This window comes from Sesamum indicum, linkage group LG7 (assembly GCF_000512975.1).
Source record: "Sesamum indicum cultivar Zhongzhi No. 13 linkage group LG7, S_indicum_v1.0, whole genome shotgun sequence".
NCBI classification, from domain to species: Eukaryota; Viridiplantae; Streptophyta; class Magnoliopsida; order Lamiales; family Pedaliaceae; genus Sesamum; species Sesamum indicum.
Genome location: NC_026151.1, coordinates 7,700,416 through 7,716,552, shown reverse-complemented (window position 1 = coordinate 7,716,552; position 16,137 = coordinate 7,700,416). Strand labels below are relative to the sequence as shown.

Genomic DNA, 16,137 nt, shown 5'->3' with positions numbered 1-16,137 from the left:
TATATGCACACACACACGCACACACAGAAAGAAAGCTAATTGAAGAAACCACCTGAAGACTCTAGAAAAGGAAAGATGGCGATGAGGTGTGTCGTTTCGCGCGGTGTAGTGTGTCGTTTGGCTGAGGGAAACTGGCAAAAATCGAAACTTTGCTGCTTCAGCGACGACAGAGGACGGGTGCTCAGTGAAGAAGAGCGTGCTAAGGAAACAGTTTACATTCAGGTTAATTTTAATATTGTTTTAATATTTTCATGTGTTGATAATAATTGTCGTCTTGTTTTTGTTTGGAGTGAAGAAAATGGAGAGGGAGCGGATGGAGAAACTGAAGAAGAAGAAGGCGGAGCAAGAGAAAGCTGAAAAGGAAAAATCTGACAAGGTTTTTCTGTTTTGTGTTTCTGAAGTTTTGTTCTTTGTTTCTTATGCTTTTCTTTGTATAGCTATTATTATGTTTTGGTTGAGTATCATATTTGGTTTATATTTAATTTTGCTTTGTGGTTTGATTTGTTGTGGAAATGGTAGAAATAGTCCATTCTATCAGTATTTTTCAACATAAATTGTAGTTGTGCTACAGTCTTTGCATGAATGAATTAATTAGTGACTTTGTAGTTTGAGGTTGGTGTAATTTTACCTCCTTTGAAAATATTAATAGGTAAAAAATCCTTTTAAATGAGAATACATGAAAAGAAGACCACCTGAATTTTTCAAAAACAAGTATACTACCTCCTGCGTCGAGGAATTATGGTGCCAAAAGAAAAGGTTCAAGGGGACGGTGATGCTCTTTTTACAAAAATTCAGGGGTCATCTAAGAGATTTTTCTTTTTCTTGTTTTTGCCCGTTGATGTTTTCATGGGGGTTTGTTACATTTAATTCTTGTGGTTTGTGAAGAAAGGACCGCAAAGATATTGCTACTTGAAAAATGAGGAGAATGCATTTCTTTTACATGTGATGATGATCTGAATCATAGTAATTCAGGAATACTTGTTTTTGATCAATTCTGCACAAGGGAATCATGCCATGTGATCCAGTTTGTATGTTGTGGCAATATGTGTTGCATTGTCTTCTATTTGATTGCAAAATCATCCCTTCTTTTACTTGTGTTTCTTGTTTTACCAGAAGTCTGAAGGAGATGCTCATAAGAGCTGAAATCAGTTCGTCTAAACTCAGATGACTTGTGAACTTCTGGTATCTGGGCTACTGAGAACATAAACCTACTTTGATCTTTGTATAGAGGTTTGTTCCTTGTTAACGTTTTGCAAGTGGTTCTATTATAGAGTTTCTTTTGCTTTTTCTTTCATCGTTGGTTTTCTTGAGGTGTGTTTGGTACCGGATTTGCATCTTTTACAGTCTCAATGTCATGTCTTGCTTGATATTACTTTCAATCTACATTGGATCTTACATCTGGACCTGTTAGTAAGTGCATAAGGTACGTTTGGATTCTCAAGGTTTAGTGCTAGCGAGTATCCTTCAGTTCTTATTTTTCCGTAGACTTGGGGCCAATAAACATGTTTCAGGGTCAGTACACGGATACTGATGATGTTTGTTCGAAGAATGAGTGGATCTAGAAATGATCGTGATTCTTGGGCAAACTCATCTCTCAATCTTACTCTTTTCTCTAGGGAAAGCTTGTGCTTGTAGTAACAATTAAAAACTCTTTCTAGTTCGACTTTGTAGAATATTGATGTGTTGGATTCTGTTTCCGTGGTTGAATCATCTATTCAATGTAGCACCCCTTCCATAAATACATTCCATCTCCTAAGAAATCCACATTAAATCTAATAAGCTAATTCTATCTTTTCCAGTAAACTACATAGACATTATTAATTTAAATATTTCATTAAAATTGGTATTGAATACACCATTGTAGCATTTATGAACATACAAAGAGGAGAAAAGTGTAGCTTCAATTATTACAAATCTTCAAATACAAATGCACTGAAAATTTAATATCAAATTATATAATTAGAGTTCCCAACTCAAGATATTACTGTTGCCCGGTGGGTGATTAATTTTTTATTTAATTCGTCTAGTTAATATGAAATTTGTGTAGACCCCAGTTCAATTTTCCTATATTATTTAGTATAATTATTTACTCATTTATCCCGAAAAAGTCCACATTTTGTACTTGTTCAAATTGAAATTTAACCCAAATAGAGACTATCTAGTCCTTGTTTGTACCATGTGTTGAACTAAACTGTCAACATAAGAGCTGCTTCTACTCTTATCCCCAAACAACTCTTTCATTTTTCTTGCGTTCTCTCTCACTTTCCTGCCCTCTTCACTCACCAATACTAACCTCACCGTCTCAGACACTGAGTCTCTCGTGAACGATCCATCTTTCTCGTTCCTCGGTATCTCTACTCCCACTTTCTTCTCTTGTAAAAGCCGAGCATTCAGTCCCTGATCATTCATGACAGGGAACAAGATCAAAACTCGTCCAAAGCCGAGCGCCTCTGTAGCTGAATTCCAGCCACAGTGAGTCAAAAATGCCCCTACTGCTGGATGACTAAGTATCTTTATCTGTGGTGCCCATTCCGTGTAAACCATTCCCCGGTTTGCAACTCTGTCCTGAAATCCGTCAGGAAGCATCTCAGGGAGATAGTTTCTGTTTAGCACCCAGAAGAAGGGCAAACCACATTGCTCTAAGCCAAGGGCCAACTCCTGAGCTTCTGTCTGTGACAATGCAGCTTCAGTTCCAAGTGCAACATAGACTAATGAGTCATCTTTTTGTGCATCCAACCATTGTTTGATCTTTAGCCATTCTTCGTTATTGTCATGTTCTTCGTCCTCCACGGGCAGAATGCCCACTGGGATGACTGGTTTCTGGTAAAGTTGGCGAACAAGATCGAACCACTCGGGTTCGAACTCAACGCATGATCTGAAGATCACGATTTCGCTGCCATCTATGGAAAGGCCGAAGCGGATGGAATCGGATGTGCCCGAGTCGTACTCATTGCCATCTGCATCTGTTTCCAGGGACGGAACCAAGATCTTAGGTCACCGGAAAACATTGATAAAATTCTGGCTCAAAATTAAGTTTGAGGGTTTGAAATACATTGAAATGTGAAATTACCAAAAAGAAACTCAATAAATTTGTTATTGTAAATTTAAAATCCTTATATTAAAATGGTCTGTTGCATTTTATCCCATGCGAGTAAAAATTAAAGAACAAAAAAGATCACAACTCAACTTCTTAACTTTCTAGAAAGAAAGTCCACTGCTATCATTTTTAAGGATTTCTTTGTGTATTAGTATTTGTATTTTCAGACGGGACGTGTTATGTGGAACACCTTTTTAAATTTATAGTGATTTGAGATGAGGATAACACCTTTTTCCATGTTCTTGGACATCTCATGAAGACGAAAAGCCATGTCGGATGGAAAAGGTATCCACTCAGGCACGATGGTGAAGTCTGCAGCCGTTGACCTGCTGTATTTCTGGTCCATCAGCGCAGATGGCGATCCCAAAAACGCCATAAAAGCTGCAGTAAAGAGACTAAAAAACGCGCGGGAAATGCCCATCTCTTCGGCAAGTTTGGGCAGCCAGTGGGAAGCATAGTCGTACACAATCCAGTCCGGCTTAGGCCTAACGTTGTCAAGAAAATCACTTACTAATGGCCGGAGCAGATCAAAGGCCACCTTCAACAACTGCTGTTTGACATGGGGCACATCCATGGACGACTCTGCATGAGGCGGCAAGTGCTCGACCTCCGGCAAAGGAAAGGCGATGACGTTGATTAGGTGGGACAAATCCTGAGGTACTTTAACAGCTCTATGCAGGTTGCGAGGGGTGGAAATAAAGGATATCCGATGGCCTTTTTGAGCTAGGCATATCGATAGCCGAAGAAACGGCCTGAGATGGCCTATGGCTAGCCATGGGAACATCACTATGTGTAGAACCTTGCCTCCTCCTTCCATAGAGATGGACTAGAGAAAATGGAAAAATAATCTCAAGTAAAGAGACTTTTAGAAATGTTTTAGACATCATTTGAGGACATATTAAAGTTTGTATACATTATCCTGGCGATGCCAAAATCTATTTTCTTTACCCTTTACGTCGGGCCCTTTGTAAGCAAGTTGTATTTCTTTGTTTTTATTAATCATATGCATACTGTTCCACCAGTGAAAACTTGGCCCTACCCTTTGGATGGTTCGAACTTCAAAGCCTTGATATTTCATTACCAGTTAAAAGAAGTCTTAGGAATGATCAGGGATTCGAGCATATTCGATGTGCGTGCATAATTTTTTTAAAATTATTTTATTGTATATATGGTATAATTTATAAATACTATTAAAATATTTTAATCTGAAATGCGCATTTGTAGAAAATTATTGATTAAATCAAGTAATAAAAACTATGGTTATTTTAGGGAAAAGATGAGTATATTTCAAGATACTTTAGTTAAGACATGTGATGTCAAGTGAAGATAGTCATTTTAAGATTCTCAGATTTAGGTGTAAGAAACAAATGGATGATAGGATAAATTGCTACCAGAATTGCGATTAAAAAATTCAGTATTAATTGTGGATTGATTGTTTTTGTGAGAATTTTTCAATCCCACGTTTACTTGTCTTTACAATATGAAGAAGAACTTGTTGTCTTTCTATCCCTTATTCGATCAGATTGCTTGGGCCAATAATTCAACCACATGATACTTGTCTGGCAATATAAACGGTTCGATTAGGGACCTCCCAGATGTATACCAATATTATACACCACTTTTTATATTTTTTTTTGCAACAAACATATGCAATTGTACATATAATTATATTTTTGCCACATAAGTTGATTCGATTTTAATTTTAGTCCCACACTTCTCTCCATTTGCATATTGCATCCAATAAGTCCGTTTTCTTTTCAATTTCAAGACACAAAAAGGGGTTTCATTGACAATAGAATAAAATTCATATTTATTTTTAATTGGCTAGTTATAAATTTATTGCAGGTTATACAATTTTTTTAGTAGTTAAACTATCCTTATGCATTTTCACCTTTAATTACAAATGTAGTTTGATCAGAAAAAAAATTATTAGACCCGCAATATGCATGTAAGAACTCAATTGAATGTAAATATGATGTTTATTCAACTTTTCCTATCAGATTCAACATAGAAATTCAAGCCGTACTAATAAGAGAAAAAAATTCTCTTTTGCTTTGTGGAAATTAGGGACCAGTAAATTATCAATGTCAACAAGTTTCATGTATTTTATTAATGGATGAATTTTTTTTATAGAAATAAATATCAAGAATACTAAAATATATTTTTTTAATCACAACAAATTTACATGTGATTACAGAAAATCTAAAAAAAAAAATAGTGTAATTATCCCTTAAATTATAAACCTCATCATTCCAATAAAAGAAGAATTCTTGGCAATATATACATCCCACTAATGACAATATTAAAATCTCACTCTGAACACTAGTTTTAGCAGCCCACATAGTTTATAAATATTGCTGTTTAAGTTATCCATTTCTTTGGTACTAACCTTTGTCAAAGGTTTTGGGAGTAAGAATTTTCACTCGGGTGGTCCCCTTTCCTAACACTGTTGCGGATAAGATTGATTTTGGGTGGGGGGTTGGGGGGTGGGGGTGGGGATTTGGGGGTGCGGGGTTGTGAATCTGGACAATTTAAGGCACTGCTTACCTTTGGTGCATTCGAAATTGCTTCTTATTACTTCTGTAATCCATCGCTTATAATTACATTATATATCCATAAAATTAATTATAAAATCTTTTCTAAAAATATAAAATTATATTGTTTTTTTTAAAAAAAAAATTAAAATTGTATTTACACCTCCTTCAATTTTTTGCGGTTACACCTTACTCCTTTTGTTAGGACTTAGCAGAAAATACTAATGTTAACAAAAAAAAAATACATAAATTTCAATTTTACCCCTTATTTAACATTCGCATAATAATTGTGTATTTATAGGGAGAAAAATATAATGATGTTAACTTTATTCTCTCTTTTTATATATACACATATATTTATTACATTTGTTCCTTTATAAGTAGAAAAATATATATAAGAATGTTAAATTAGGGTGCAATTTTAAGTAATTTTTTTGTTGACGCCAGTATTTCCATCCAAACCCCAACCAAAGGGAGTTAGATGTAATAGAAAATTTTTCGATGGGTGTAAGTGTAGTTTCTAAACTTTTTTGAGAGAGTAGTGTATGTCTAAGTATAATTAACCCTTAATACATATCTTTAATTAATATTAAATATCTTTATCTAATTAATAACTATTATTATAATAAATCAACAACTATTATTTAATACCTATATAGTCATGGCATTAGATCACATAACCTCTAATTATAAATACCAAACCATAGACTTTGTATATTAAATGAGAAGGTAAGGGAGAAATTTCTTTAATTATATGAACTAAATGATAAGATTTTTTTCGAGCTTCGTAATTTAAAAATTGAAAATTATTTTATAAAAGTTGCGAGAAGCAAGAATTAGTGATAATAATTTCATACATAAATGTGTCATTAAAAATAATTAATGATACATGTCTAGTGACACTTCAATAATAACATCATTATATTTGTGAGGCCAGTGTATGTTTCACTAATTATTTACTAAGTACAATTGCATATACCATTCTTATTACTAATTTACACTATAAATAAAGCCTTAATTATGTCTTGACAAAATTACTTTTATTTTAAAAGATAATACTAATTTTTTTTTTAAATTTCCACTAACCTTTTTATTTGTCTAATTTTGACCTCACTTATCCCTCATCCCACTTTTCTAATTCAAAATTTTATATTTCCCATCTCTTAATTTTTTGTTTTCTTTGTGTATTCTTTATTTCACTTGTCACTTGTCATAAATCAGTGAGTACTTAAGTTAATTCAGAAGATCATTCCATAACAAACTTTAGTAAATCTTTATAACTTCAAATTTTAAAACAAAGTACACATAATTTTGTAGGGTCAGGAAGTATTTGCATATTTGAACTTAATTTCAAGAGGCAGCAATGTAATTCACCTGCAAAATAAGATGGCAAGAAGCACAGGAAAGAACAAAAATAAATTTCCTATCAAACTTCAACTAGATATATAATTGATCTCTTATTTACAACTAAAATGTGAGGAATAGAAGTGACTCTGAGGTCTCAAACCTACCAACTAATTCTCTAATCACCACTAGGAGAAAGAACAAATACAAGTTTACAAATTCACCTGTTAGTATTCAGGAGGCACTATTATATACACACAAGTGTTGCTATATGGTTGTTCATCTAGGCATTGCAAAACTACAATTTTGCGATCCTCCCTGGTTGGGAAGATTGGTGGGAGCAGGCACCGGCATGCTGTCCATGGCTGTGGTGATGTCGTGAATGCTAGATCTTTTTCTCTCCTTCTTTCCTGAATTATGACGAAGGAAATACTTCTGAGCATGGCTAGCAACTTGTGTTGGGGTCCTTGTAACTACTACATTCCTTGAAATACTTCTCCAGTCACCTTTACCATACCTATCAAGTCCAATCAAGAACAACCTGCAAAAAAAATGTATTGATATAGATGACATACCACTAATTTTTAGTGCACCATATATCAAATTACCTATGCACGACGAAATAGCAACTTAAATGAACAAAAACAAAAAAGGCCAAAGAACTATCACTATGTCATGCACGAAAAGCATGAAGAAAAACACTTAACCTTCACAAGCATGCCGGTTGTTTCACATTTCTCTTTGATTCGTTAGCTTCTTAGCTATATAGGAGTTGAAATATTCGTATCATTAATTTAGCTCGTATGTGAGAATACAATGGCATCTCCTCATACATCTACTGCCAAAATGCCTGTCAGGTATCTAACTCACAAAAAATCTTCTTCATTTATATTACTAATTCCATCATCCCTTAGTATCCTGTCAAAAACTTGCAGTTTTCCCATTATTGCTCAAACACCACATATACAGTCTTTTTCATCAGAAAACTCTTATGCTACATTTGCATGGAAGGATCTGATCCAAAAATATAATTTCAAATGCCACCATAGTTGAAATCTTTCGTAATATAACCTACCCAAAAATATTAAATAATTTTTATCGTGAAACTAAAATCTCTACCTATATATCCATCATTCCAAACTTAACCTTATGAGAATAAGCAAACGATGTCCCCTGTTTCTTGGAGTTCCCATTTTCATTACCCATTTCCTGTTCCTTCAACCAACCAACAGACTCGCAAACAAAGTAGCTTAATATCAATGAACTCACCCTCTAAATTCAAAAATAAAATGATAAAAAACATTAAAATCATAAAAGAAAAACATCTTCCACAACCACAACCCTAATATAAAATTTCAGCAATATACTACATCCCAAGAACAAGAACCTTCTGCTTTCGACCAAAATTGAACTTTCAAAATCAATAACAAGAAAAGGATTCCACAAAAGCAGCAAATTGAACTCAATAATAATCAAAACCAATCGGATTAACCTGTGTTCATCTTCTGTCCATGGCGTACCCTTTTTCCGTTCAACTTCGGAGTGCCGACTGCGGTTCCCACCGCCGAATGAGATTTGACCCGGCGTCCTCGGCCTGGCATGCTGGTCCCACCCAAGCGGCGCCGACTCATCCGAATAACTCGGCAGCTCAACGCGGCCCGAGTCGATCTCCGCGATGTCATGCAAGAGAGTCTCGTAATGCAGTCTGACTTCGTCCGGCGATTTACCTGGAAGAAATTCAGCTATTCTCCGCCACCGGTGGTCGATTCCTTCCGGGAATTCCACCAGAGCCTTCTCAAAAATCTTGTCCTCTTGCCGACTCCATACTGCGGCGGCCGAATCCACCGCCGGCGGCGTCCACCGATTGCTGTTGGCATCAATTCCGTACATATTTCATAGAGAAGATTTGGTACAGTGGGTTAGGGATTAATTCCGTCTTTTTCTTCTATGATTTGGGGGGTTTTATTCGAGAAAGAGCTTTTGGGGGGATTTGGCGAGGGATTGCAGGGGATTTTATAGAGGAGAGAGAGAGAGAGAGAGAGAGAGAGAGGGGGGTTTTGGAAGTTTGTGTTAGATGTTAAATTAGAGGCGCAATAGAAGCACGTTTTTTCTTTTAATTGGTGGAACTGTAGCTTTTTTAACTGTTCCTCCCCAGGAAGCCAACTTCATTTTGACTTCTTCCAAATTATGAAAATTTTTCTATGATTTATTATTAACAATTATTATTTTTATTACAAATAAATTAAAGATTAGTATTTATACTTAACAATTTATACTTTTTAATTATTTAAATTAAATTTCATATATACTACTTCGTCCTAAAAAAATTCAATTATTTTCAGCTTCTATTGTCAACAATCTCAAACACTGTATTTTTTTTTAATATAAAACCAACAATTACATACGACTCAAATTCATCACCTTAAACTTATCTATAAAACCTCAATTTAATGATCAAACTAAAACATCATTTGTAGATTTCACTAAAATTAAATATACAATGTTTTGACAAACTTTGATTCTCTCTCTCAAACTCCCTCTTGTAATTTTGAGGGGTAGTAAACTATAATGATAAATTACCACAATAATTATTCTTTAGAGTGAAAACCAGATATAATAATTTATCTCATTTTTATCATAATTTATGTAAATTATTTTAATTAATTTATAGTATTAATGTATTGATTGAATAAAAAATTATTATAATTAGCTGTTAACGTTATTAGCAGATTGACATATTAGTTGAAATCGATGTAATGCTAAAAAAGAATATATAAATAAATAGGAATCTCATTGGATTTACGGCATCTGTTTAGTAAATAATAATTAGCTTTTTATTACCTTTTGGACTTTTATTTTACATGTGATTTAATTTTTCCAACTTCAATTTTTCAGCATAATTTTTTATTGATTTAGTGTTAAACGGCTACTTTATTTAAAAACTCAAACTGTTATAAAAAGATCGTTTAATATTAATATCTTAATAATAAACAATTAAATATGTCTTTTTTTAAGTTTATTGTACGAAAATTAGTAGTGAGTTGGAAATTTTTGAACAAATAGGAGAAAATCACAAAAAGAAAAGAGAATATTAGCAACAAAAATTACATGATAATATTTTCTAATTATCACTAAAATTATATGTACTAAATTATTTCTTATTATAATAATAATAACAATAATAAAATATTATTATTTTTTAAATGGGTTGGGTTAATTTATATATTTTATATTTACTATAATATATTTAAAAATATGAAAAAAATATTTATTATATACACATAAGAAAAATATATTACCATTTCATAGACTAGCTGTTATGGCATGCCATTCCTACGTACATGTAATAAAATAATTTAATAATATATTATAATTTAAAAAAAGTATGTAAACAAACACATCATATTTAAAAAAAATTAATTTAGCGATATTATCAATATGAAAAAAATTGGTATCATCGTTTTTCAAACTGCAGTTTGTGAGTGAAAATTTCATATTAGTATACACAAATAATATAGATTTATAGATTAAAAGAAGAATTTAAGTAGGGATAGTAAAAAATACATAATATTTTCGATTTTAAAATTTTGATATCGTAATATAAGTAATTACTGTATATGTGTGAAAATAATTTTTTTTTTTAATAATATAGATAAATTATGTTGGAGGTGGGCACCTCGACGGTATAAACTCATGTAAGAGAGGTCGGCAAAAGTTATCCTTGGAATCATATGCCTCACCAACAACAATACTATAATCATTACTCATTGATTATTGGTAAAATTTTTATGTTTAATATAAATTTTTAGCGTTAATTATATTTTGTCATTCGAATTATAGTTATTGTTATATTTTGATATCTATTTTTTTTATGTCGATTTATCATCTCATCTTTAAAAACTTTTGCACTTCGTCGTTTATAATCATTTCTCAACCAAGTTTTTTTATTGGAAAAACATCACATGCAGTGCACATGTAATGTTTAAGAATTATGTAATGTGATATTGTTCAGATATACACGGCATGTGATGTTTTTTGGAGAAAAAAAAATCAACAAAAAGGCAGCAATATATGGTAAAGTGCATATTTTACAAAATTGAAATGATAAGTTGATATAAAAAAAGAAAAAAAATTCTATGGCGAAATGTAAAAACAAGCATAATTTACTTAAAATTTTATATTTCAAATTTTATTAATGTATATATAGTTCAAAAAGCTCATTGCATCTATAGTTTTATAATCAGTTATGAAATTAATTATACGTCCAAACACTATAATCACACCAATGGTATTTTTGTTTAGTATTTAAAATTGAGGTCCTATAAATAAATTCAATTAAGGTTATGGATTTGAATCCTACTAGACGCAGACGCGTGTGTATTTGTCTTACTTTTATATGAATTTATGCATTTTTATTTCATTATTTTTAGTTATATAATGCATTATGGGCGAAGTTGAGGTCCCATGATTTTAAGATTGGGGGATCAAATCCCACCAATGTGTGGGATGTCATTGTACTTTAATAGTATGAGTTGTTCTACTTCAATAGTTGAGTTGTTCTACTTTAATAGTACGTATCGATATTTGATATTGATGATAGTAATCGACTTATTCAAAAAGAATAATAGTTTATTGCTTTTACTTCAAAAAGAAAAAGAAAATTATCTGATGCATTGATTGAATCAACGTATTGCTCAATTTATTGAGACATTGATGTAATTATATATTACTCAAATAACAATAATAATAAATTATGACTTTTTTCTCAAATAAGTTTGAGCGATAAAATCGAGATTTCACAACTAAAATGCTGTGGGCTCGACTCGCACGTATGTCAGTATAGTCTATTTTTAATAGTAATATTTAGTTTTTTTATTTACTTTAAATATATTAGTTGATTCAGAAATATCAATATATTGAATTAATATTTCAATATGAGTTTGAACGTATTGAATAGTGTAATAATAAAATGAATCTAATCGAGAAAAAAGAATGATTAATTACTTAAACACGTAATCAAATTTCTGTCTTTCGTATATTATAATAATAAAATGATTAAGTGTTCATAATATTCAAGTTTTGAATGATGTAATCTTCTTTAAAAAAAGATTAACAAAAGTACTGTCATTGTGATATCTCTACAATGAACTTAGGCCATGTTTGGCAATTGAGTCAAAATCAATATTCCTACCAAATTTTTTACTTAAATATTATAAATTCTGTGCTATTAATAAATCCCATAGGCATGTTGATGTGTTTTTTTTAATACATTAATAAAATTATTCTTATTTAAAAAGATAGTATCAAATTAGTTTTCTCTCCGTCTCTCTTTTTATTATTATTATTATAATTTTTTTTAATTTTACATAAATTTTGGCCGTACTCATCTTTCGTTTTCCCATTAGACGAAATATAATTTTTTATTATGATTAATTATTATAGTTAAAAGTAAAAAATCCCGACAGATACTATAACCACGACTATTAGTTGTTATTTCTACATGTAAGGCTAAAACATTTGCTATATCTAAAAACAGTGGCAAGCATTTTGATTACAGGTAAAATCATAACGAATATTGATTAATCGTGGTCAAAACTTTAATTTTAGCATCGATCTTGTCTAACTGTAGTAGATAGTAATCATTTACTATGATTTTAATATGGGATAAACATACAAAAACAGAAAAAAGAAAATATAATTTCGTGAGGCCTAATTAAAAATAAAATACTATATACTCCATTATCGAGAGCTGAGTTGGCAATTTTGGATTGAGTGGGTGCTATGAACCGTGAAGTGCATGGAGGCGTGGGATGTCGGCGACCGCCTTTCACTTTCAGGGGGTGGGGATTTCTGGCTTTATTATCATTTGTTTGGCTGTCACTTTAGAAAAGCCGCCTCTCAACCGCTCTCTACAGAATTAGGAAGCATGCACTTACCTTCCCTCTCCTGTCCACGTGGCCGAACGGGAAACGCACACGTCTCCCGCATGGGTTGAAGTCACCACGAGACAGACGGGTTTGGATAAGATGGATCGCCACGTCATAGTCCTGATTAAAGTATTCAATCAACGCCAACACGTTTTCCAGCGTCGCCTTTAAGTTAGTTATGCGACTTTTTATGATCCGGAAAAAATAAAAAAGAAGAATATTTGAATGAGAAAAGGGAAATTAGCAAGAGACGGAGTGGACCTTTTGCTGTTAAAAGATTGGAAGAGAACTACCAATCATGGATTTCATGTCCGACGGTTATTAAAATAAGAAATAATATATAATAAGTAAGGGTATAATTGTCATCTGATAAAAAAATTAACATCGTTAGGTGAATTTAACAGAAAGGGGCAAGTGAGCTATGTTTGATAAAATATAAATTTTTATTTTTTTGTCTATTTTTAAAATACAAGAAATCGTTTAGCTGAGTTTTTAAAATATAAAGGAATTTTTTGTTATTTGCCCTATAATACAATATAAATATTTTGGGTCTAGGTGCAAGTTAGCCACCAAAACCCCAGAATCATTACATCACATGTCATCATGTGTTTTTTATATTACAATTAAATATACAAAATATATTTCTTAACGAGTAAAAATGTTAGGATAATTATTCGTTATTGCTCATTTTATTACTTCAATTATTATGATTAAATACATAATAGTTGGCCAAATCTATATTAACCATTCCATAACATCAAGACTAATTATATATGATGATAAGAGCTTTTGGAGATATCAATTGGTAAAACATGGGACGTGTGCTCAACAAACTCAACTATTTTACCTTAACCACCAATTCAATCTGCTGCGTACTCTTCGGACAAGTAGCTAGCTACAATCAATCCCCACAAACTCAGATGCATTCCCATTCTCAAAATATATATACACACATGCACATTAACGCAAGCGGGCGGTGTGCGTACCTAGTTGACAATCAAGAACTGTAATTGGATACGTGGGTAGCTGGAAAATTAATTAAATGGAGAATAGATCAGTGCTGAGATTATTAGAGGATATGGTGATAGAAGTTTTGGTCCATCTTCCCGTCAAGTCACTGATGCGATTCAGGTGTGTTTCGAAATCTTGGTGCGCTCTAATCAGAAGCCCTGATTTTGCCACCATGCATATGCGTAGTAAGGAAATGTCTGAAACCTGCAGCGTAATGCTAATTAACTCTTTGCTATTTCCAGGCAAGACCGCCGACGATCTATTATACCTAGGCACTCATGCCTTGTCGTTCCATGACCTGCATTGTCCGGAATTATCACCGGTACGGCCAGACGTTTTCTTCCCTTTAGGCAACACATACACCCCTGAATTTGTGAGCGTTTACGGCCCCTGCAACGGGCTTGTTGTTTTAGTGGTAGGTGGCAACTTTGTTTGGTGCAACCCCACATTGCGAGAATTCAAAGTGCTTCCTCCTCCCAACCCCATCACCGTTCCGGAGGGTTATAAAGTTACGATTTTTCTAGAGTATGGATTTGGTTTCGATGCTGATACTAATTCCTATAAATTTGTGACCTTAGTTTTGGTGCAAGAACATGTGACTCACCTCGATTTGGACCCTTCCTACGAGGAGGACAGTTACATTTTGACAACTCTGTACGATTCAAGCATCGATTCTTGGAGGATAATCGACACCAAGTTGCCGGAATTGGATCACAGACCTGAAGTCAATCTCTTCTTCAATGGTGCACAGCATTGGAAAGTAACTGCACATGATCGGTATGAACAGAACTCTAATCATAACAACGTTGGTTATAACATCCTTTGTTTTGATATGAGTAGTGAGGTTTTCAAATGGATTTCGTATCCCCAAATGTATTACGACGATGATCGCAAGTACGAGGCTCTTGTGAGCTTAAAACAGTGTCTTGCCATAGCTCGATATGGTGTTGAGTCAGTTGATTGTATTGAGATTTGGGTGTTGAAGGAGTATGGTGTTAGTGAATCATGGACCAAAGAATTCGTAATTTCTGCTGCATACCCCACGAGTTTTGGTTTGGCTCCTAGATGTTGTTCTTGGCAAGATGAATGGATACTGCTTGAATCTGGGGGGCAATTAGCAGCTTATGCAATCCATGCAAATTCTTGCCATAGCTCGATATGGTGTTGAGTCAGTTGATTGTATTGAGATTTGGGTGTTGAAGGAGTATGGTGTCAGTGAATCATGGACCAAAGAATTCGTAATTTCTGCTGCATACCCCACGAGTTTTGGTTTGGTTCCTAGATGTCGTTCTTGGCAAGATGAATGGATACTGCTTGAATCTGGGGGGCAATTAGCAGCTTATGCAATCCATGCAAATCAAATCAACACATTCCAATTTCATGGGCTTGAGAAGTCGTTCCGAGCTATAATTTTCAGGGAGAGCTTAGTTAGTTTAAATAAGGTACGTTCGAAATTGCGACTCGTCGAATTGGGCGATTAATTATTATTACTTTCTAGATTCTTGATCAAATTCTAAGTTATAGAACTAAACTGCTACCCTAACTAATAACCTTTGTCTTGAAATCTCGAAAATTAGAAACGTACCGGACGAAAATGTTGTCCTAGGTAGTAAACCAATAATTATGACTTGTAATTCCTTCATAAATTATTACTTCCTAAACCTAGGTTCTTCACATGTTGCAGGTTCTACGTATATGAAAAAAGATGACCCGACCCGACCCGACTCAAAGCAGAAGGGTTCTCATTCATACCTTCATATTAAGGGAGAGCACCTAATTGGTATCTTTTCTGTTTTTGTTTTGCTATTTTTCTTTAATTATTTCAGCAGCTTTTTTTTCTCAACCTCCATTTTTTTTCTCTCTCGACTTCTATGTTTTTTCTTCCCCATTTTTCTCTAAATAACTACTCACAACTTCTATCTTTAACTAAAATTTATAATTTTGAGAATATAATAATTATATCTTAGTATTTTAAATTAATTGCACATGCCACACACACTAGTATTTAATGAATAATATGGTTGTGAAGTTGTTGGCAGCAATTTTAAGCCTTTAATCCTAAGCAGCAATATTATTTCACTTGTTATGATCTTGTTTCTTTTCTTAGAGAAAGGCTTTTGGTCTACTATTATTTTATTTTGAAATAGAAACGATGAACTATTATTAATTGAAATAAATATATTAGTATTACACAATCATTTCTTTCGACAACAATTCCTTCCAT

General features: G+C 33.1%; 4 protein-coding genes across 6 annotated transcripts; 2 read left to right on the top strand and 2 right to left on the bottom strand.

Annotated features, from left to right (window-relative positions):
- On the top strand, positions 12 to 3,491 carry LOC110012337 (uncharacterized protein At2g27730, mitochondrial-like). Of its 3 annotated transcripts, none has more exons than XR_002287472.1 (4): positions 12 to 222; positions 296 to 376; positions 1,114 to 1,230; positions 3,357 to 3,491. XR_002287472.1 is itself a non-coding variant. In XM_020695517.1 (3 exons), exons 1-3 carry the CDS (start codon positions 76 to 78, stop codon positions 1,141 to 1,143), a joined length of 258 nt encoding a protein of 85 aa, XP_020551176.1. In that variant the 5' UTR covers positions 12 to 75; the 3' UTR covers positions 1,144 to 1,372. The 3 variants fall into 3 exon arrangements, 1 of the variants encoding a protein (XP_020551176.1); XR_002287473.1 differs by having other exon boundaries at positions 3,304 to 3,437; XM_020695517.1 differs by lacking the exon at positions 3,357 to 3,491 and having other exon boundaries at positions 1,114 to 1,372.
- LOC105166547 (UDP-glycosyltransferase 91C1) lies at positions 1,329 to 4,138 on the bottom strand. The gene is made up of 2 exons (XM_011085935.2): positions 3,326 to 4,138; positions 1,329 to 2,963 (listed from the first exon to the last, which is right to left on the bottom strand). The coding sequence occupies exons 1-2, from the start codon at positions 3,912 to 3,914 to the stop codon at positions 2,155 to 2,157; spliced, it is 1,398 nt and encodes a 465-aa protein (XP_011084237.1). The 5' UTR covers positions 3,915 to 4,138; the 3' UTR covers positions 1,329 to 2,154.
- LOC105166546 (transcription factor SRM1-like) lies at positions 7,038 to 9,030 on the bottom strand. The gene is made up of 2 exons (XM_011085934.2): positions 8,468 to 9,030; positions 7,038 to 7,516 (listed from the first exon to the last, which is right to left on the bottom strand). The coding sequence occupies exons 1-2, from the start codon at positions 8,863 to 8,865 to the stop codon at positions 7,255 to 7,257; spliced, it is 660 nt and encodes a 219-aa protein (XP_011084236.1). The 5' UTR covers positions 8,866 to 9,030; the 3' UTR covers positions 7,038 to 7,254.
- LOC105166642 (F-box/kelch-repeat protein At3g06240-like) lies at positions 13,945 to 15,612 on the top strand. Its single transcript, XM_020695270.1, has 3 exons — positions 13,945 to 15,039; positions 15,083 to 15,355; positions 15,598 to 15,612. Exons 1-3 carry the CDS (start codon positions 13,945 to 13,947, stop codon positions 15,610 to 15,612), a joined length of 1,383 nt encoding a protein of 460 aa, XP_020550929.1.